The sequence below is a fragment of the Rattus norvegicus genome, chromosome 2 (genome assembly GCF_036323735.1).
Source record: "Rattus norvegicus strain BN/NHsdMcwi chromosome 2, GRCr8, whole genome shotgun sequence".
Taxonomy (NCBI): Eukaryota; Metazoa; Chordata; class Mammalia; order Rodentia; family Muridae; genus Rattus; species Rattus norvegicus.
Genome location: NC_086020.1, coordinates 25,513,423 through 25,535,602, shown reverse-complemented (window position 1 = coordinate 25,535,602; position 22,180 = coordinate 25,513,423). Strand labels below are relative to the sequence as shown.

Below are 22,180 nucleotides of genomic sequence, written 5' to 3'. Positions count from 1 at the left end.
ACTCAGGGTGCCATAGATGCTCGACAAGAGATGGTTTCCGGTTACAATGCAGTAAAGCTAGGAATGATAAAACAACAGAACAACAAAAGTCCCCCAAACCAAACCAACAAAACCTGTCTCAGATGGTACTTTTGAGTTAAGTGGAAATACAGACAAATGGAAACCCAGAAGGAGAGTGTGAGGGTGGCCTCTGACCTCTGGCTTCTGGGCACTGTATGAATTAGAAAAAAAGCAACCCTTAAACAGAATGCAAGCCAGGTTCTGCTGAATAGAGCCTACCGTGGCTGTGACATTGAGCCTGGTTGCCCAGAGATGAGCAGGAAGCTCAAAGAAACTAAGGCTAATGTTGATAGCTATGGAAGGAAAAATAAATAAATACAAATTTTTCTTCTCTACAGAGAAAGAATAAGTGTGGATTTCCCCCTTGAAATCAGCATGAAAGCTATTCAGTAGAGTTTTCCATAACAGGAGCCTTACCAAAAAAAAGTTCTCTGACTTAATATTCTGAAGGTCCTGATGCTAAGATTCAAAGACAAGAATACAATAGGCTTCAAATGATTTCATTTCTTAAGGATGTCTGAGTGTGAACATGTGTGTGTGTGTGTGTGTGTGTGTGTGAACATGTATGGCTGATGTGTATATGTATGGCACACATGACCATTAAGTGTGCAAGATCAGAGAGGGACATGCTGTATCTAATTATCTACATTCTACTTTACTCCTTTAAGACATGGTCTCTCACTGATCTTGGAGGCAGTCATTGAACGCCAACAGTCCCATAGGCACACCCTACTGTGCAAGGATTACATCAGAACCAGTACTTGATCTCAGGGTCCTTAAACTTCCAAGCAGCTGCTCTTACCCATGGAGTCATTCCCCCAAGTCTCAGATTATCCCACTCTTAAAAAATATAGCTCCTGATTGGACCGAGTTGTTTCAAATGCTTTAGACACATTGCCATTTTAATCAGGTACTATGAGAACTCTCCAAGCTTTATTTCATGGACTGGAAGAGTAATAAATACATCAGAAGGCCTATCTTACATGTGCCACATTTTAAAAAGACTCCCAATTGGAGCCTGGGGATATAGTTCGGAGGCAGAACACTCACGTACCATATAGAAGCCTTGGGTTTCTTGCCCGGTATGCTCACACGTGCATGTGCGTGTACACGGGCACACACACACACACACACACACACACACACACACACACACACACACACAGACAGAGACAGAGAGAGAGTTTATAACTGTGCTGTTGACTCATTCCAATAGCTTCGTAACATTCAGCAGACTATGAATGAAAGTGTTTCTGACATTAGTATCCTAAAATCACTAAAGATGGAGCACTTTGAGACTTCTGCTTGGTATCCTGTCACCACCATAGCAGCTCTTACAAAAAAAAAAAAAAAGGCATTTAATCAGGGCTGGCTTACAGTTTCAGTGGTTTCCATTGTCATCACAGCGGGAAGCATGGTGACAGGCAGGCAGAGAGGGTGCAGGAGGAGGAGCTGAGAGTTCTACATCTAGATCTGTGGGCAGCAGGAAGAGAAGTAGACTCGGGGCTTGCAATAGATTTTTCTGACCCCTCAAAGCCTACCCCCTAGGTAATACACTTCCTTCAACAAGGCCATACTTCCTAATCCTTACAGTGTTGCTCCCTGGTGACCAAGTTTTCAAATCTGAGTCTGTGGAGGCCATTCTCATTAAAACCTCCCCGCATTCTCTCCCACCCCAGGAGCAACACTTTCCCCTTCTGTGAAAGAGTCCTCACTCAGCCTGATGAGCTTTCTCTCAACTATACACACACACACACACACACACACACACACACACACACGTGTGTATATAGGTATATATAGATATAGATGTATATGTATATATATTTAGGTGGAACACTGTGGTTGCAGTTGGCTCTGTATGGTATGGTGAGGTTGGAGGTAGGAGGGTGAGGAGGGAAATTACTGTAATGCCGTTAGAATGAAGAGCTGAGAAAAGAGGGGCAGGCTAGTGGAGAGGTCTCATGAGGGAGGAGTAAGGTTGGTTGTGGTGTCTGAGTCGTGGGACAGGAGTTTAAGGGACTTCCATTGTGATGTAAAGGAAACAGAATGTGTTGCCCCAGAGGGGCAATGACAGAATAAAGACCCAGTTGCTGGGGCCTTGGAAAAAATACCAGAAGCCTAGCAGAAGGGAGATGGAGCTTCAGCTCCCGGTCTCCCTTCCCAACCCCTCCCCCTGGGCTGTTTGAGATGTAACCTTCTACCTGAACACCATCTCCCTGGTCTCAGTCCTTAACTCTGGTCCATAATTCCTGCTTGGTACCATCTCCACCGACTCACAGGAGACTGCCATCTGTCCTTCCTGGAATCTCTAAGGTTTCTGCTTTCCTCAGGTCCCAATGGCAGACAGTGACAGCTCATCTGAGATGCCTGCCCATTCTCCATCTCCTAGCCCTATTCCTTGTGCTAAGCAAAAACCACCGAATACTGGGATCACCATTTCCCTCCTTGAAATCGGATCACTCCCCACTTTCTGCTGCAGCTCCTTCTCAGAACCAAATAATAATATGTGTCCAATAAGAAAACAAGGGAAGGTACAGAAATTTAGCAATCTCTTAAAAGACGTTAAAGATGTTCTTAAAAACATAGCAGGCTTTGAAGAGAAGACTACAGATGGGGATCCTTTTGATGATACCTATATTCCTGAAGACCTGTCAGAACTTAACATCAGAGGTTTTGATAAGAGAAATAAACTTCGATTTAAAGATGATCTATTCATTCATTTCGACCCAGAGAGAGAAAACACAATGAGGCAGGAGATGTTATTCAAAAGCCATAGTGCTAAGAACATGGTACAAAAGTTTGCAAGGGACCTGTGCAATTCAGAAGAAAAGAGAGGCTGTGACGGCGTGCAGCTGAACGCGAAAAGACGTCGGACTGGGTCAGTTCACATTCGTGGAGAGTACAGAAAACTCAGGAACAATATGGAGCAGTTACTGCAGGAAGCAGACCACTGGAGTAAACAGCACAATGAACTCAGCGAACTCATGAGATCATATCAGGAATGCCATAAAGAAATCAAAGACATTGTTGACTGCAGTCGAGTCTGTTCGCAAACCCAAAACAACAACGAGGTACCCTCCAAGCAGAAACTGGAGGAGCAGGTGAAGAAACTGAGCCAAGACACCCACTCGCTGCATTTGATCGCAGCCCTGCTGGAGAACGAATGTCAGATCTTACAACAGAGGGTGGATATCCTCAGGGAATTACATCTCCACGAAGCAGGACCCGGGCACGAGAAGCCTTTGCAAACGTCTGGTGAGCAGGACAAGAAGTGTGGTGAGCAGGACAAGAAATGTGGCGAGCAGGACAAGAAATGTGGCGAGCAGGACAAGAAATGTCCGAAGTTAGCGGAAGCAGAAAAGATGGACGGTTCCAAGCATACTATGAAGACAACGGAAGGCACGATTACTAGGAAACCAAAGATCTTCAGGTGCCCTAATGATTGCCTTACTAAGAAGGCTCGAAATAACCGCTTCAACGCCCGCGTTGCAAAGAAATCTCTTGTGGGGAAAAGGAGAACCATTAGCAGCTTTAGGTAGAAGCCGCCACAAGCAGATCCAACTTGAGCCAAAACTGTTATCCACCCAGGGTAGATCTTCTGATTCCACCAAGGAGGAGGCATAGGATAAGAGAAACCCATATTATCTCAGTAGTTAGAGAAGTTTGGGCCTTAATAACTATTGTATGTATTGTTAACCAAGTGAAAATTTGGGTAAAAACAAGAATAAAAGGAAAGCACTTTATTGGTTTGATTGATTGTTTTCTTCTAATTTCTTTAACCACAACTTACAATGATCTAACTGTGATAGTTTAAAGCCTGTTTTCCTATTAGTATTTAGTTTCCCTATTCTGTTTGTGTGGAATATGTTGGAGTTAAGGGAGAAAAATAACTGAGGACAGGACAGGAAAACTACAGAGCTAAAGCATCCTAGAACGCTTCACCCCTCCTAACTCTAGCTCTGGCTCTACTCTCCCCGGTGTCCCTCTTCTGGTCCTCAGTTCATGCATGAGGGTACACTGGGGAGCCGAAGCCTCTGGGCGAAGGCCATCGTAACTTGATCAGAAGCTTAGAGGTGTTTCTAGACTCTTCCTTTTTGGTGTAAAAAAAAAAAAAGTAGAGGAAGTGAGCTTTCTGCTGTGGGTGGGGTGGAAACGAACCCTTTAAGGGAGCTGGACTTAAGTGTCAAAACAGACAGCGCAGGCACATTTTCTTGCTTCTCACTGAGCAAAAGCCACGTGGCATCATGGGCAGAGCAAGCAGAAGACTGACGGTGGAGTGGCCAAGGCTCCCAGTTCCTGAGCACCTGTATATTCTAAACTGGTGTCAGAGAGTCTATCAAACAGAAAGAGAACCACCACCACCACAACAAAAAAGCCGGAGAGTGTGCCGCAGTAAAGATGGCTGACAAAACCTATCCAGATACAAATTGCAGGTAAAATACCATGTCTTTCTGCTCCGCCATGACACCAGTGGAAAGCCTAGGCTGCAGCCTTTGTCCCATGACAGTGAATTCTATAAAACTGGAGAGATTTGGTTGGGCATAGGAGCTCCAGAAGGTAAGTACGCCACAGACACAGAGAGTAAAAGAGGTCTACCTCACTGGGTTTCACGTTTATACCCCATCCTGGGTTAAATATAGGAATTTGGGTAACAATTCTAGGATTTCAAGCTAGAGACACTTGGTTTATCTGGGTGCTGGAGAAATTTGTCTATGTTCTAGAAAGGTTTTGTACATAGAGAAAGGGTAGATAAAGTAGAAAAAAAGAAAAGCAGACTATTTCCTGGTCCTTTTCCTTGTAAATCTCTGAAACAGACACTATGGAAAATAATCTATTGGTTAGTTTCAGATTGCTTCCTTTGGAATTGGTCTGTTGGGGAGATTGGTTACCATTATTTTTATTTTTATTTTTGTTATCGAGATATTCATATACATACATATATACTTATATGCGTATATACATACATATACATACCTATATAACTTTATATATTATATACACATATGTATACACACACAATTTTGGCTATTTCCACCCCATCACCCTCTCCAACCTGCTCCTATTTCCTGTGGAATCCATTCTTTCTAGCAAGTCCCCTTCTGTTTCCATGCCCTCTACTCTGCTTGATTCCTGTGACACTGAGTTTAATCAGGGCTGCTTGCATGAGCTCAAGTAGCACGGACGATTTAGTAATGCTACATCACTGAGGAAAACGACTCCCTTCCCTCAGCCACCATCTCTTGGCAACAGCTCCTCAGCCAGGACCACTAGACGGCCAATAACAAAACAAAACAAAAACAAAACACATTTTATGTAGTTTTGTTTACCACAGCTGAATTTAAATTATTTCTTATAAGTTCTCTTTTTTTTGGTTGAAAAAAGTTGCATACAATATATTCTGGTCACATTTTAGACTTCTCCTAACTCCTTCCAGATCCCTCCCCCACCTCAACTTTCTCCTCTTTCTCTCCTCCCCCCCCCGTTTTATTGTACTACTTTTGCTTATATTTTTTAGTTTCTATTCTTGTTTTTGTGTGGGGTTATGTTTCTTGGGTTTTGCTTGTTTGATTTTGAAAAAGTGGTGGGAGGGAAGAAAGAGAGAGAGGGAGAGAGAGAGAGAAAGAGAGAGAGAGAGAGAGAGAGAGAGAGAGAGAGAGAGGAGAGAATTGTTTACAAAGATACTATCAAGTTCATTTTGTGTTGGTCAACTACTGGGAATGGAATATTATTTAATATTCCATTAATATATTCCCTGAGTTTTTGGGTTTTACATGTTATCTAGTAACCTGTGACTTCTAAAGATTCATAGTATATGCTTTACTTTTTGTTTTCTTTAGTTTTGGGTTTTGTTGTTGTTTATAAAGAGGTATGTGTGTGTGTGGTGGGGGGATGATGTGTGTACTCTGCCTTTGCCCAGGAACTCAACCGGCACTCTGGGCTCTCCCAGCTTAGCTCTGAGATCAGCTGCTGCCAGCCCCACTCTTTTGTTCTTCTTGGCTTAGCTTCACCAAGCCACCACTACCCATCCACCACCTCTCTCTACCCACCTTTGTTCTGCGGAATGAAAAACACTCAGTTTTATTATTTTAGAATTTGCTTACTAACACAATTTCTGGGCACAGATCTCCTGTGCTGAACTTATCAGCTAGCCTGTATCAGCCAGCTTCCGCTGACCTCTTTGGCTATCCACCTTGGCTCCCCCGAGATCTTACATGACAACTGTGTGCTCCTTTTCCTAAGCCTGACCGAAACTCCCTTCTCTTTTCCTCCATCTCCTTTCCCTCCTGGGACCCTGAAGGCCCATCTGTTCCTTCTGCCCAGCAATTGCCTCCTAGCCTCCTTTATTGACCAAATTAAGAACCAATTAGGGAAACAGACCTTACTATCAACTTCTCCCCCTACAAGAGGAGTATCAGATCACACTTGGAGTTACAGATGGCTGTGAGCCACCCAGTCTGGGTGCTGGGAATCAAACACAGGTCCTCTGGAAGAATAATAGTCATTCTTAACCTCTGAGCCATTTCTCCACCCTCAAACACAATACAGCTGAATCCAAATGCTATCTGTGAGTTGTTTGCTTGTTTTAGATAGGGTCTCACTAAGTAGACTAGGCTGACTTCAAACTCAAAGAAATCTGCCCCTGCCCCCATCTAGCTTCTATCTTCTTTTGTTATCGTTGTTTAGTTTTATACACATTGGTGTTTTGTCTGCATGTATTATGTCTGTATGAGGGTATCAGGTCTTGTTTCAGACAGATGTGAGCTGCCAGGTGGGTGGGATTTGAACCCAAAATACTCAAAACTGGAAGAGCAGTCAGTGCTTTTAACTGCCTAGCCATCTCTCCAGACCCCAACCCCATGTTTTCTTTTTTTAAGACAAGGCCTATAGCATCAACTAGCTTTGAATGCTTTACATAATTGAAGATGACTTTGAACTTCAGATCCTTCTTACCCAGGGCTCTGTGTATGCCAAGCGAGCAAACCTACCTACTGAGCTACAACATCAGGCCCATGATTTATCTCCACTGCAAGATGGAACTTTCCTAAAAAGCATCATGTTTTATAATTATGAATGGGAAGTAACAGTGTGAAATGGGTCTTACCTGAAGCTGGAGACTTGAGTTACCAATAGGAATTCTTGCCCAGTGTTCTCACTCTCTGTAGACCCTTAAGATCAGAAAGAGGTTAGATTAGAATAAACCAGAACTGTGATTTAGATAGCAGTGTGAACTTCCAAATGTATGATGTGTTACATGGGGGATGTGCTGGTACCAACAGATTAATTTTTGCCCTGTAGAGCAGTTAATTTTGTACAAGCCTCAGAATAAGGTGTCCTCTGTGATCCGTTCAACTGAAGAACATTCAGAAATTCAGGCTACCAGTTTCTTTTAAAACACGGATAAATCAGGTCTGGTGTATTAGTAGGTTTCTCTAAAGTCACAGAACTTATGGAATGCCTTTCTATATTGAAGGAATTTATTATGATGACTTGAACAGTCTATAGTCCAACTCTCCAACAATGGTCGGCTGTGAATGGGAAGTCCAAGAATCAAGTAGTTTCTCAGTACCATGAGGCTGGTTGATTCAGCTGATCTTCTGTAGAAGAGATTACAACCGATGTGCTGGCAAGTGTAAGTGACAAAGAAGAGTGATCTTCCTTCTTCCAGTGTCCTTATGTAGGTCTCCAGCAGGTGTGTCCCAGATTAAAGGTGTGCACCACCATGCCTGGATCTGGGACTTGCTTTGTTCCAGGCTGATCTTGAACTCAGAGATCTTCTTGCCTCCGTCTCCTGGGATTAAAGGCATATACTACCTTGCCTGGGCCTAAGTTTTTCATGGACACTATGCCTCAAGATCTCCATGCCAAGATCCAGGTCAGAAACTTGTGTCTTCCAGCCTCAAGATCTGGATCACAGGTGAGCCCTCCAATTCTGGATTGTAGTTCATTCCAGTTATAGTCAAGTTGACAATCAGGAATAACCATTACATCTGGTGAGATGGCTTAGTGGCTAAGAGCACTGGCTGCTCTTCCAGAGGACTCAGGTTCAACTCCCAGCAACCACATGGTGGCTCACAACTGTTTATAACTCCAGTTCCAGGGGCCCTTGCACCCTCACATGGACACACATTTGAGCAAAACACCAATTCATATAAAATAAAAGTAAATAGATTACTAAGAAATATGGATAAATGAGGGTGTTCTCCATAGTTTATAGTCAGGATGAATCCAGATGTGAACAGTATGCTAAGGCTATCTCTCTACAGTCACTGATTTCATTCTTGGGCTGACAGAAAACAGCTTTCTTACTCCAGCTGATTGGCTTGTCAAAAATACTTATCGATATTGTTTAACATTATAAATTAAGTACACATTATAAACTAGCACATCATATGATTCTGTCTCAGAAAAAGCAGTGTTTGAAGGCAGTATGTGGTAGTGTACATGCATTGAGGAGGTAGAGGCAGGAAGATCAAATGTGTGAGGCCACCCTGTATACTACACAGCCAGTTGAAGGCAAATCAGAGCTTCTGGGCTACATACTGAGACTCTGAGCCCCTGCCACCAAATGATAGATAGATAGATAGATAGATAGATAGATAGATAGATAGATAGATAGATAGATAGACAGACAGACAGATAGATAGATATGTGAGAAATGTTTCTTTAAGACAAAATATAGGAATGTTTAGGGTAGTAGGAAAATATGGAAAAAAACATTTGGTGAGTGAAAAAGATCATGAAAATGAGCATTAACAGAACTAGTAAGATAGAAAATTTTTGAAATGGGGACTCAACACACAGCCTTGTGCTGCCAGGTGAAAGAGGCAGAGTTGGAATCAATCTAAGGCCAGTGGGAAAATTCCACCACAAACCTCCAAGCACAAGGACCCCCTCCCTTCCAGGAAGAAAAGAAAACAAAACAAAACAAAAACCCCCACAAAAACCACTAGTTTAGTTCCTGGAACAGCTGCAAGCCAAACTGTTAAACAAAGCCACCTGTGACTCCCAACTGACCCCCCACCATTTGGAAAGTCTCAAAACGGTTTACTGAGTCGGTTTGAATGGTTGCCTTGATCCATCAGTCGTACATAGTTACCCTGCCTAGTTACCATTATTCAAATTCTACCCCAATTGTTTGAATTATGCCCTGATGGTTTGAAAAGTATATAATCCCATTAGAGTCTGCTCAGGGTCATCTCCCTCCCAAATTGGTGAGACCCCAGCATGTTGGAATAATAAAGTCCCTCTTGCTTTTGCATCAATCACAGCCTCTGTGACTGTCATTCAAGGGGTCCTGGAAGAGGTTCGATTCAGATCTCACATAGACTGGCACTCCATCACTAAGGCCCCCAAATTAGACCTTAGTAGAGGTTACAATGAGACAATGCAAGTCCCGAGTTCAATCCCTAGTTCCCATGTAAAAATCAAGGCATGGTGGCAGAGCCATGGCTGTAGTCTCAACGCTGAGGAAGTGGACAGTCAGGTTTCTGGAGCCTGCTGGTGTGCCAGCCTAGCCTATTCAGCAAACCCCAAGATTCAGTAAGAGACCTGTCGGGCAGTGGACTGTGCCACCAGACAGAAAGACTGGTAGGTAGTAGCAAGTTCAGAATCCTGGTAAATCTCATAACTGAGAACAGCAGGAGTTCAAACTAGCTCCTGCCTCCGTTCCTATCATGGAGCATGTGACCATGACACGTGACCATGGCACACTAAGAGGATGATGAAAACAGGTCACTTAGCATAGAACCTAGAGTTCTCCATACCTAGATAGGCCACCAGTGTTTAGTCAATGAGCCTTCTTTCCTAGACATTCCTTCCTGCAAAAGGTATTTAATGCCTGGTTCACCCCAAGTAAGGCATATGCCCCCTCATCTACCATGAATAAAATAGTTTGGACAAACAAGTGCTGTGTCCTTCTTCAAGGACCACCTTGGGGGGAGGGGTGGGCTTCTATAGACCTGCGCCTACGTCTTCTGTAGAAGCCCCCTTTGTACTCTTGGCACTCACTCAGAGATAAGCCAGATTCCACCCCAGTCCCAGGCTCATCAGGACCTGTCTGGGTGCACAGGAGTCTAAGAACCACAGCTGCCATCCCAGCTCCTGATGTTTTCACCAGGAGAAAAAAAATGGGTTAGAACTCCTATCCTAGACTGCATTTTGCCTTCCCTGAGTGGTACCCAGTGGTAAGGAAGAAAGACAGCCCAGTTCCCCCGTGTTTTACCTTCTGCTGGGGACGGGCTGGTTTTCTTTCTTGTTCTTGGTTCTTGAGGCAACAGGGGGGGAAGAGCATCAGTGGGGATAAAACTTTGTCTTATATTTAGAGATATTTAGGGTTGCTGGATAATACTAAAACATTTTTCTATCTTAAGTCTAAGACACTTAGCTTCAGTAGCTGACCTGCCTGTCTAAGTTCCCCTGAGGGGAGAAACTGTTTAGCACCTCATTATAAAACAGTAGGGGATAAGTGAAAAGATTTATTGCTGGTGCTCCTTTCTCTGGTGAATCCGACAGAAGCCTCTCTGGATAAATAGGTTAACTTTTTGTGAACCAGAGAGGAAGGAAAGGAAAATAATTAAGGTGCTCTATTCAGGCAAATATGCACAGACACATATATATTCAAACATTCATATGCCCTCACTCTGGCTGGGCCACGTCCATCTGTCACAACTCTACAAGTATTCATGCATGCTTACATACACACACACACACACACACACACACACACACACACACATATATATAGACAAACAGACATATACATTTGGATGGATGGATGGGTAGATGGGCCAAAACTCCCACGTCTTTTATACCTACTTAGACAAAAATTCTTTAGAAAACTACTTCAGAGATAAAATATTACATAGAACGGATGCTACAGAAGGATGTTATTAAGTTCAAAACAGTGTTTCATTATAATATATTCATTAAAAGTTCAAAGCAACAGTTTTTACATGGCCTTGTCTCATCATAGTGCATACCAGTGACTATCCTTGGACCTAAATGTTTTTCCTTGGATACAAACATGTTCCCATCTATTTCTATTTTTAGAATGATTATGAAAGTTCATTATATTCCTTATTATGTAGCCTTTACTTACTATTCTGAGGAGTGGGAAGATTCTCTTCTTGATTCTAACTTTATTACATCTTCCTAGCAACTTAGACCATCTCTAAAAACTTTCTTCCTAAAATTATTTGAATCAAATCAGGAATTTTAGAGCATTATTATCTATTTGTCCACAGAGCATCACTACAAGATAGTATATCTTTGTTCTGCAGAGATCTGCTCAAAAGGATGGGCTAATATTTAGTGACAGTTATATATCTAATAACAGAAAAAGCATATTAACAACAGGATTCTTTCCTAAAATGAATTTATCCTGGGTCTTGCCTATTAGAGCAAATCTGTCATGGATTTTAATCCAAGGTGGACTCATCTCAGGAAGATCACCAGCTAGTTGTTAGCTTCTCCTTTGATGGCTCCGAACAGCCTCCCTGAGCAGAATGGCAAAGACTCTGTCCCAACAACAAGGTGAATCACTCCTGAAAAGGGAGAGCCATGAATGACCTCTGACCTCCATACACAGGCAGAGCATACTCATGTACATGCATGCCTGTATACACACTCATGTTCACATGCCGATAAATGAATATTTTTATAGAGGTACAAACTTTTTGTATTGTATGGTGGGGATGGGGGGCATGCTTATCTGTGCATTCATCCATTTGCTATGCTGGCTTCAGCCCTACATGGGTTCACAAGTTCCTGTAGTAACAAAATATTAAATAATCCCAGCATGGGGTTTCTACCCACCCTAGATCATTGAGTCCTGGATAAAAAGCACACACAGCTTTTATATTTTTAACTACGGCTTAGGCAGCACAACAGCTGGGCAGCTGCCTACCCTCTGTGCTGTTATCTACGTTCCCAGTGATAACCCCAGGCCATCACTATTTATTGTGTTCCATCTGGGCTGCTCTCAACTCCAACCAGGCAGCCCTCTGGGCCACATTCTCTTGGCCCCTTAGCCATGGTGGCTCTCCCTTCTTCTCTCCTAGCGATTCTTCTTCCTTTTTTGAGGGTGTGCTTATGTGGTGTTCTCTTTTCTCCTCTCCTCTTTTCCATGCTCACAAAAACTCAACCCCAACTATTTCTCTTCTGCCCAGCGATTGGCTGTTGGCATCTTTATTCACCAATCACCAATAACTGGAGGCAGGGTCATTCAGTATCTTACATTAGGACTTTCTTTGGGGCAACCATTTTGGGGGCCCCAAACAGGCTCTATCCTTTTATTGACCAGTTAGAATGGGGAGAAATTTCACATGACATCACCTGAGTTCATGATGGACTTCTCATTGTGTGTGTGTGTGTGTGTGTGTGTTTGAGGGAGAGAGAGAGAGAGAGAGAGAGAGAGAGAGAGAGAGAGAGCGAGAGAGAGAGAGAGAGAGAGAGAGAGAGAGCGAGAGAGAGAGACTGCTCTTGAGGAAGTAGTATTAACATGAGAATACAAACAGTAGCAGGTCAACCTGCTATAGCTCCTCTCTAGTTTCTTTGGACATAGTGCTTGAAATTGATTCACAAATGTACATGTGCACCATACTGAGGAAAACCCTTTAACCATACAGAGGCAAATGGAAAGTCAAGCTTCACTACCCACCAACTATGATTTTGTTACTTAATTTCGAGGGGCCTTCATTTTCTCCTCTGATAAGGACGACGTCATAGTGAGGTTGTAGTAATGGACCAAGAAAATCTTTCAGAAACATCTCTCTCCCAGTGGGCAGAGAGGCAATGCTTGCTAGAGAGCATTTTTGAAACAGACGCTTTCGTTTCTGGTTTTGAAAACAAAATACCTAGAGCGGGATTCTAAAATGATTCTTCTTTCCTAGAAGGTAGAGGTAGATATGTAAGCCAGCAAATGCTAGTCATGTGCTGGAGGAATGTCCGTGCAGCAGGAAATCACATCAGTCATTAGCAGCACATGGCGGGGATTTGAAAGACAGCCCTATCCATCTAGCCAAGAAAATGGGACGGGGTTTTTGGTAGAAGAAATCCAATGTGGGGGAGAGCTGATGGCACAACCAGACCTCAGCGAGGCAGTGTGGAACTGACAGAGGGCAGGGATGAGCTTCCGCCCCCACAGCCAGAGGACACAGGATGGAGGATGGAGAGCCAGAGAAGGGAACCAGAGAGCAGTGGACCAAGTTCTGCCTGATCATAAGCCACACACAGAGACAGAAAGGAGGAGAAATCTTGTGGATTTAATCATCAAAACACCCGTGGAAGGCAGTTTGGTGGGTCAGCTTCCTAATACCTCAACAAAAATATCCAAAATGACCGGGTTATGAGGAGAAATGGGTTGTTTGGCTCACGGGTTGGATGACTGAGTGACTGACTCCATTGTTTTGGGGCCAATGACCTATCTGTCCACTTTACGGCCAGGACAAGGAAGAGAGGTAGTGTCCTAACACCCTTTCAAGAGCATGACCCCAACAATAGAAAGGCCATCTATTAGACTTTGCTAATACTGCAGCATTCTCAGCTGGAGACCACGCCTTCAATAACACAGGGAAAACACTTCACCAAGGACCAAAGCAGTCATTGTTCTCCCCTCCAGAGGAGCAAAGAGAAAAGCAGAGAATGGGCCTGGGAGGAGGTTAGAAGATGACCAGAGTCGCCACAGCCATGTCACTGGTGGCATAGGACAAGTCAGGAATAGGTGGTTCCTCGCTTTGCTTTTTCCTTTCTGTGCCACCGGTGCTCTGACTCCTAGGGTTTAGTGGGTTCACATTAAGACACCGAGACTCCAAGTTAATAATGAAACAGGAAGAAAGCTCATGTGAGGGTTTTTTTTTTTTTTGAATACTTTGGTGGCCCAGGGCCAAGGAATGCAGCAGAGATCACACTGTGGATCAGATATAGCACAAGGAATGTATTGGGAGTGGGAGCAAATAGACAAGAGACAGAGGCAGAGAGAAACAGACACAGAAACACAGACACTGACAGAGGGGGGGGGGAGAGAGAGAGAGAGAGAGAAAGAGAGAGAGAGAGAGAGAGAGAGAGAGAGAGAGAGAGAGAGAGAGAGCAGTCTGTGATGGCAGGGGACCTTTGAAAGGGTTAGCGGACTGGTAACGAGGTAGCTGCTGGTGCTCAGTCATTGAAGGTAGGCTAGGGGAGCACCTGATTTCTAATAATGGGTGTTCCGTGTCAGGAGAGTACTAAGTTGTGAGAGCAAACACAGGTAGTGGCTTCCCCCCATGGGCAACAGAGCCAAAAGAACAACTCTAGTGGAACCATTTGCAACAGACCAGAGAGACTTAGTTTGCACCAGAGAGAAGATGCATTTTGGAAGCCTGAACCAAGATTTGCCGATGGCTCTGAGAAAATATGAGGGGAAGGAGAGAGGAGTAAGGGCTGTGCCCAAGTTTATTCTGAGCAACTGGAAGGATAAAGCCACTCATCGGGATGTGCAGGAAACAGCAGGAAGGGGATTTCAGGAGCAAGGCTTTGGTTTTCCATATGCCTAATAAATGTTTCTGTTTTTAAAGCGGCCACTTCTGTTTATTTGCTACATCAGACAGGAGCCACAGCACTGATTGATACAGCTAACAGAAATCCCTCTGTCTGTTGTCCTTCAGCTCCCAGACGGGCAACAGCTAGGGTTTGCCCACAACTTTTGCCCCAAACACAAGGTGCTGGTGGTACTTTTTGAAGAAACTAAGTCACTCAAGAGGTAATTCCTGAGGGTAGTAGGGGCTGGGGATTGCTGCAGGGATGTGAGTCTACAAGCATTGGAAGGCAGTTCCTCTCAAACCCACAAGCTCTGCACTTGCCCGTTACCAGGCTCAGTGAAAATTCCACCAGCTATGGATGGATGGACAGAATAGAATGTATGGATGTAAAAATGACCAGACTTAGCTAAGATCAATGCTCTGCCCCAGAAATACAAGCAAGGAGATCACACACCACTGAGAATTGCCTCCTGGGGGGGGGGGGGATGGGAGGGTGGGGGGGGTCGGGGTGGGAGTGAGTTGGGGAAACGTCTCAGCAGGCACTGGCAATTGCTGTCAAGTCTGATAATCAGAGTTCATCCCTTATCCAACACTGGATAGAGAGCGCTAATCCTGCAAACTGCCTTCTGACCTCCATGGGTGGCCATGGCACACATGCCACCCACCCCCCACCACCACACTAAATGAAAATGTAATTTAAAAATTAAGAATTTTGGGGCTGGGGATTTAGCTCAGTGGTAGAGCGCTTACCTAGGAAGCGCAAGGCCCTGGGTTCGGTCCCCAGCTCCGAAAAAAAGAACCAAAAAAAAAAAAAAAATTAAGAATTTTTTGGATTCTCTCCTGATTTGGAAACAATCGGGCCTTCTGAAGAAGAGTTAATAGTTTATTTGCATAATTACAGAGGTAGTTCCAATGGTCTCTCTGTAACAATAGATGAGGAAAAAGAATCAGTGTTAAAGTTGGCGCAAATGAACAAAATGCAGAAAAAGAAAATTAGAACAAGCAAGAGGGAGCTAAAAGGGGGGATGTCAAAGTCTAATACTGAGAAGTTATTCTAACGAGCACTTACTCTAATAATGAGAAAACCAAGTTTTTAAACCTTTCATCCGGTAGGACTCAATTCAAGCACTAGAGTCTACAGTCTTTCATTCTCAGCTGAGACCTACTGAATCACTTGACATCTATGAAATGACTAAGGAGGTCGCTGGAGGTCGCAGCTGCAGATCGAGATAAGCTTCTGTGTGTGTGTGTGTGTGTGTGTGTGTGTGTGTGTGTTCAGGGAAGGCAGAGAGGGAGAGGGAGAGAAAGGGAGGTAGGGTTCTAGTGGGAATATTTGAGGGGGAAAGGAAATAAGCTGGGCTCCAACATTTTAGCAAAAAGGTTCCTATTGAAATGAAATAGGCCTGTGGTCAGGAAGAGAAGTATATGGGAATTGTGTGCTGTTCAACTTTTTCTAAACCTAAATCTGCTTTAAAGCAAGTGCATTAATGATAGAAATTACTTTAATATCTCTGTGCTGGTGTTTTCATCTCTGTGACACAATCTAGAGACACCTAGGATGAAGGCCCCTCAGTTGAGAGCTTCCACAGAGCGGCCGGAGGGCATGTCTGTGGAGTTTGTAGTTTACATTTTTTTTCATATAATATACTTTGGTTAAGTTCTCTCTCAATCCCTTCCCACTTCCCGTCCTTTTTCTCATATTCAAAAAAGAGTGAGACAAAACACACACACACACACACACACACACACACACACCACACACACACACACACACACACACCACACACACACACACCCCAGGAAAAATAATCCTGCAAAAACAAAAATCAAAACAAACAAACGACTAAGACAAAAAAAAAAAAAAAAAAAAAAAAGCCCAAAGAACGCAAAATAGCACAGAGCTCCCTTTGTGCTGCCAAACTCCCCCTGGGCGTGGGGCCTTCCCGGAGGTGTGGTTGATACACCCAGTGAGACTCCATTGGAGAAAACTTTGCCAGCTAGCCTGAGTGGGGACCTATGTCCTCTCAGCTGGAACCCCATCTGGCTCGACCCTGTGCAGGCCTTGTGCACAGTCTTTGTGAGTATGCATGAGCCTCAGTTAGGCCATGTCTGGAAGATACCGTTTCCTTGGAGTCCTACATCACCTCTGCTCTTACAGTCTTTCCTCCTCCTCTTCCACAACATTCCTGAGCCTTGAGGGGGAGGGGCTTTATGGGAATCTCATTTGGGGCTGAGCATGCTCAAGTCTCCCATTCTCCCCACTTTCTTCAGTTGGGTCTCTGCATTCATTCCCATCTAGTGTCAGAATAAGCTTCTCTGATGGAGACCTGGACAAGGCACTGATCCGTGATCTCTGTCTTCAGGCGTTATTTCATGGCCATGTCCCTTTAGCAGAATAACAGTAGTAGGTTTTCCCGTAGGCCTGTGACCTATCTAGTCTAAGGCTCTTGGCCATTTTAGCAGGGTCAGGTCTGTGTTCCCTATCATGGAGCGGGCTTTGAATCAAATCAGAAAGTGATAGGTTATTCCCATAACATTGTTACCACTAATACACCAGTACGCCTTGCGCGTGGGTCACTAATACAGGTTGCAAGGCTCGTATCTGAATGACATTGATGACTATCTTTCTCCTTCGGCAGTGTGCAGAGTACTTCCCAGGACGGTACTTGCTGCCGTGCTTTCCCCACCATGATGGACTGTACATCCTAGAACTGTAAGCCAAGTACAAGCTTTCTTCCTTAAGGTGCTTATGTTACAGCAGTGAGAAAGGTAATTAACACACTCTCCTGTTTTTATACTTACGTGGTTGCGTGGCCCTGTTTGGGGAGTGTACTTTTCTATGCCTTAACTTGCACTTACTCATGTGACTACCTTTGGGAGATGAAACTAAGGGAGCTTAAAAGTAAAGGCTTGAAATCAGTCATCGGGCGTGGCCTCTGATCTCTGTCCTATGCCAAGAGGACAGTATGCGCGTGTCCAAGGCAGATAAGAAAACCAAGGTACCCACTTGAAGCCTACCTACAGTTTGGAGCCAGGGCCAAGTGGGTCCAATCTAGAGCACCATGGATAGACCCAAAGATGCATGAACTTATAACAAGCTCACTGAGCTTTCAGTGGGTCCTTACAGAGCATTATAGCTATGATGGCTGGTTAATACAATGCCTGTGGAAGCAAAAGCTCTTCCCATATTTCTACCATATTTCTTAGGGGTGAGGTTTTGGTAATGCAGTTCAGATTAATGCTACAAAGTATGCTGTTAACAATGCTTGCTGGGGTAGAGAGAGAGATGGCTCAGCAGTTCAGAGCACTCACTGCAGCTGCCGAGGACCTGAGCTCAGGTCTGCCTTGCCTACTGTGATAAAACGCCATGACCAAAAGCAGCTGGAGGAGAAAGTTTATGTGGCTTACGTCTCCCGAATCCTGTCTGTTGAAGGAAGCCAAGGCGAGAATTCAAACTGGGCAGGACCTTGGAGGCAGGAGCTGGTGCAGAGGCCATGGAGGAGTGCTGCTTACTGGTTTGCTCCTGGTAGCTCAGCATGCTTTGTTATAGAGCCCAGGACCACCAAGGATGGCACCGACACGTCATCGCTAGTTAAGAAAATGCCGTGTAGGCTTGCCTACAGCTGGATCTCAAGGAAGCATTTTTCAACTGAGGTGTCCTACAATGAAACGACTCTAGCTTGCATCATGTTGACATAAAATTAGCCGGGATGGAGTCTCAGCATCCATATCAAGTGGGTTATAGCTATCTGTGGCTCCTCCCTCAGGGAAATCTGACGCCATACTGCTGGCCTCTGCATGGCCCCACCCCTCACCCCGGTCCCCCTCTTCTTCCACACTTCCACACTTGAAAATAAATACATAACTACTTCCTTCTTAGATGGTAGAAATAGGTACAAGCATTCTGTTGCCCCGTGGCTTTTCCCTCAGGTAGCCAGGCCCATGTGCGACAGCTGGGCTGGAGGGAGGGAGACTTGGGTAGCCACCAGGTGAGGTGCAGACTCTCTACCGTGAGTTTGCAGGCAACAAGCACACCTGGGAACAGCTTCGGAAAATCGGTTCCTTTATCGGAAGGGCAAAAGGGATAGTTATGCCCCTGGGGAGGTGGCCAGTGTCTCTGGGGCAAAGGTTTGTGTGGCTGTGCACCGTTGGCAGGGATGTTGGAGGGTGCTTCATCTACATACGCAGGGGTTGAAGGGCCCGAGGTCCAGGAGAAACCTTACCGGGTTGTACTGGCTGGTTTTGTGTGTCAACTTGACACAAGCTGGAGCTATCACAGAGAAAGGAGCCTCCCTTGAGGAAATGCCTCCATGAGACCCAGCTGTAAGGCATTTTCTCAAGTAATGATCAAGGGTGGGAGGGCCCACTGTGGGTGTTGCCATCCCTGGGCTGGTGGTCTTGATTCTATAAGAAAGTGAGCTGAGTAAGCCAGGGGAAGCAAGCCAGTAAGCAGCACCCCTCCATGGCCTCTGCATCAGCTCCTGCCTCCAAGTTCCTGCCCGGTGTGAGTTCCGGTCCTGACTTCCTTTGGGGATGAACAGCAATTCGGAAGTGTAAGCTGAATAAACCCTTTCCTCCCCAACTTGCTTCTTGGTCATGATGTTTTTGTGCCATGTGTCAGAGACCCTGACTAAGACACATTGATACCAGCATAGAGGGGTTTTCAAACAAGAAGTGAAGCCTCATACCTGCCACGGTAATACATTCTGACTAGGGTAATGGGGAAGCAGGCTTTATGGTGCCAGGCTGGCAGGGTGCAAGTAGCCAATCCCTGCCATTCTCAAGTTTGAAGAATCCAGGATCGAAGCTCTCTCTACTCTTCCTCAGAAACCTTGGGCCATTATGGTCCCCAAATATTTTATTTACTTATATAGGACGTTGATGTATTAATGACCATTGGATTATTTCTTTGGATATCAGGTTCTCTGGTTTGTTTAAACCATATTTTCTCATGTGGAAATGAAGTAAGCATATAGTCTTTCCTTTTCCTTTCTTTTTCTGTTTTTGTTGTTTTGTTTTTGAGACAGGGTCTCACTACAATGTAGCCTTTGCCATCCTGAAACTCACCAGGTAGACTAGGCTGGCCTTGAACTCACAGAGATTCATCTACCTCTGCTTCCTGAATGCTGGGTTTAAAGGCATGAGCCACCACATTCAGCTATGCAGATGGTATTAAGTCCTGTATTATTTCTAGATTTGGCTAACTAAAGGGGGAACATTTACACAGCTAGTTCAAAGAAACAAATATTCTTGAAATTTCTGTCTTGTTCTAAAGGCAGCTAGGAGGAAGGTCACAAAGATTTTACGCCCACAGTGGCACACTTTCTCCAACAAGGCCACGCCTCCTAACAGTGCCGCTTCTGATGAACCAAGCACATTCAAACCACCCCTGTTAAAATAATTATTTTAAAAAACAAATCCCAGCAGCAGGTTCACTACCCACCCCAATGGTTTGCATTCCTGAATGAGATGCACACACAAACCCTTTTTATTTGATACGCCTTAAACAGCTCTGCTGAGCTGTGCAGCTGCCTAACCTCCATGTGGTTAATCCACCTCCTGCAATGATCCTGAGTTATTGCTTACTAAACTCTATATTCTGTCTTGGCCATTCTGGACCCAGGTGGCTGTCCAACAGGGCCACGCTCTCCCGGCTCCTCCACTTGACAGCCATGCCTTTCTGTCCTGCACTCTTCTCAGGCGTGGTGTTTCTCTCCTTCACGTCTCTCAGCAAGGTAGATTTCCCTTCCTCTCTGTCTCTGTCTCTGTTTCTCTGTCTCTGTCTGTCTCTCTGTCTCTCTGTCTCTCTCTCTCTGTCTCTCTCTGTCTCTCTCTGTCTCTCTCTGTCTCTGTCTCTCTGTCTCTCTCTCTGTCCCAAGCCTGGGAAATTCCTAAGACCTGCCTCTGTCTGTCCTTCCCAGCTATTGGCTGTTGGCATTTTTATTTACCAATGAGAACCAACTGGGGTCAGGTTCCCAGAAGCTAGCACAGACACTACTGTAATCAGTTTTTTTGGGGGGAGCATAATTAGCATTAGAATACAAGCAGCTACACACCATACCCACTAAGCCACATTACACACCTTCCTCTTAGTTTTAAATTAACATATCTGGGGACTAGAGCAATGGCTCAGCGGTTAAGAGGACTTGCTGTTCTTCCAAAGGACTAGAGTTTGGTTCCCAGGAGTGAATCATGTGACTCACAACTGCCTAAAAAACACCAGCTCCAGGGACTCCTACTCACTTTTCTGTACACACTGGGCATATACTCACACAGACACACCCAGATAAATAAAAATAAAATCTTTTTTTAAAAAAAAGTAGGGGGTTGTGGATTTAGCTCAGTGGTAGAGCGCTTGCCTAGTAAGCGCACGGCCCTGGGTTCGGTCCCCAGCTCCAAAAAAAAAAAAAAAAAAGTAGTTAAAAAAAATAAAAAAAAGTAGTTAAAGTATTTACTACTATAACAAGTTGTGCTTCAATTATTTTTAGAATCAAGGCATTTTTATAATTATATTACCTTAATTAAGGTAATTTTAAATTAAATTATAATTTAATTCAGTAACTAAAGAAGACAATAAACTTTTATAGCTAGAATTGGTATCTTGAATAGAAGCTGTAAAGTTTCACAGTAAATATTTCACTTTCGGTGTCAAATACATTTTGTGTACTTATCTACCACCAAACCCAGAAGAAAAAAAAAATCCACGACAGAAGTAAGAATAGAAAAACAATTAGCTTTATACCCTCAGCCATAGCTTATGAGATGTTTTTATTTATTTGCCAATTTAAAGACTGAGCACTATAACCAAGCTATAACATTACATTTAACTGTTTTGTTTTGCTTTGCTTTGCTTGAGACGGGCTTTCTCTGTATAGACCTGCCTATCTTGGAACTCACTTTATGGATCAGACTGGCCTTGAACTCAGAGATCTCTATGCCGATGCCTCCCAAGTGCTGAAATTAAAGTTGTGTGGCATTACCACTCTGCCTATATTATTTTTATCTTAATGTGGTTATGCAGTCTGTAGTTTACTGTGATGCTTACACATTTAAACATTTACACACATTCTGACACATAGCAAAAAAAAATGTTTTTGGCTAATGAAAGACAAATTAGCCACTTGCTTAGACATTGAAAGTCAAAGAGAGATCGCAGCACACGTTAAAAAGCAAACACTGGGAAGAAAAAAAATCTTTCCTCTAAAAACCCTGTCGGAGCATCTCAAAGTGCTGTGACCCTGCCTGTGACAAAACCTATCCTTCTGTAGTGTTCAATCCCAGAACCTTACTACACCAAGCAAGTACTCTACCACTGAACCATCCCACATGAGCACATTGTTAGGCCAGGCTGCATTGGCTCTATCCAGCGTCATTGCTTATGTTAATTATGCAGGAATGTTTATTATTAATGACATATCTCGAGCCTAGCATGGTGGCTCACACCTACAATCCCAGCCCTTGAGAGGCAGAGCGTGGAGGGTCATCATAAATCCCACCAGCCAGGGCTCCACAGTGAAACCCTGCCTCAACCAAACAAAACCACATACAAAACAACAACAAAACACCCAACACCAGCAACCACGCTGGAAACAAGATATACCCGG

The 22,180-nt window shown here is 44.1% G+C and overlaps 1 protein-coding gene across 1 annotated transcript; it reads left to right on the top strand.

Moving 5' to 3' along the window:
• Window positions 1-2,209: 2,209 nt before the first annotated feature.
• On the top strand, window positions 2,210-3,806 carry Spz1 (spermatogenic leucine zipper 1). Its single transcript, NM_001024297.1, has one exon. It carries the CDS (start codon window positions 2,400-2,402, stop codon window positions 3,600-3,602), a length of 1,203 nt encoding a protein of 400 aa, NP_001019468.1. The 5' UTR covers window positions 2,210-2,399; the 3' UTR covers window positions 3,603-3,806.
• The last annotated feature ends 18,374 nt before the right edge of the window (window positions 3,807-22,180 follow it).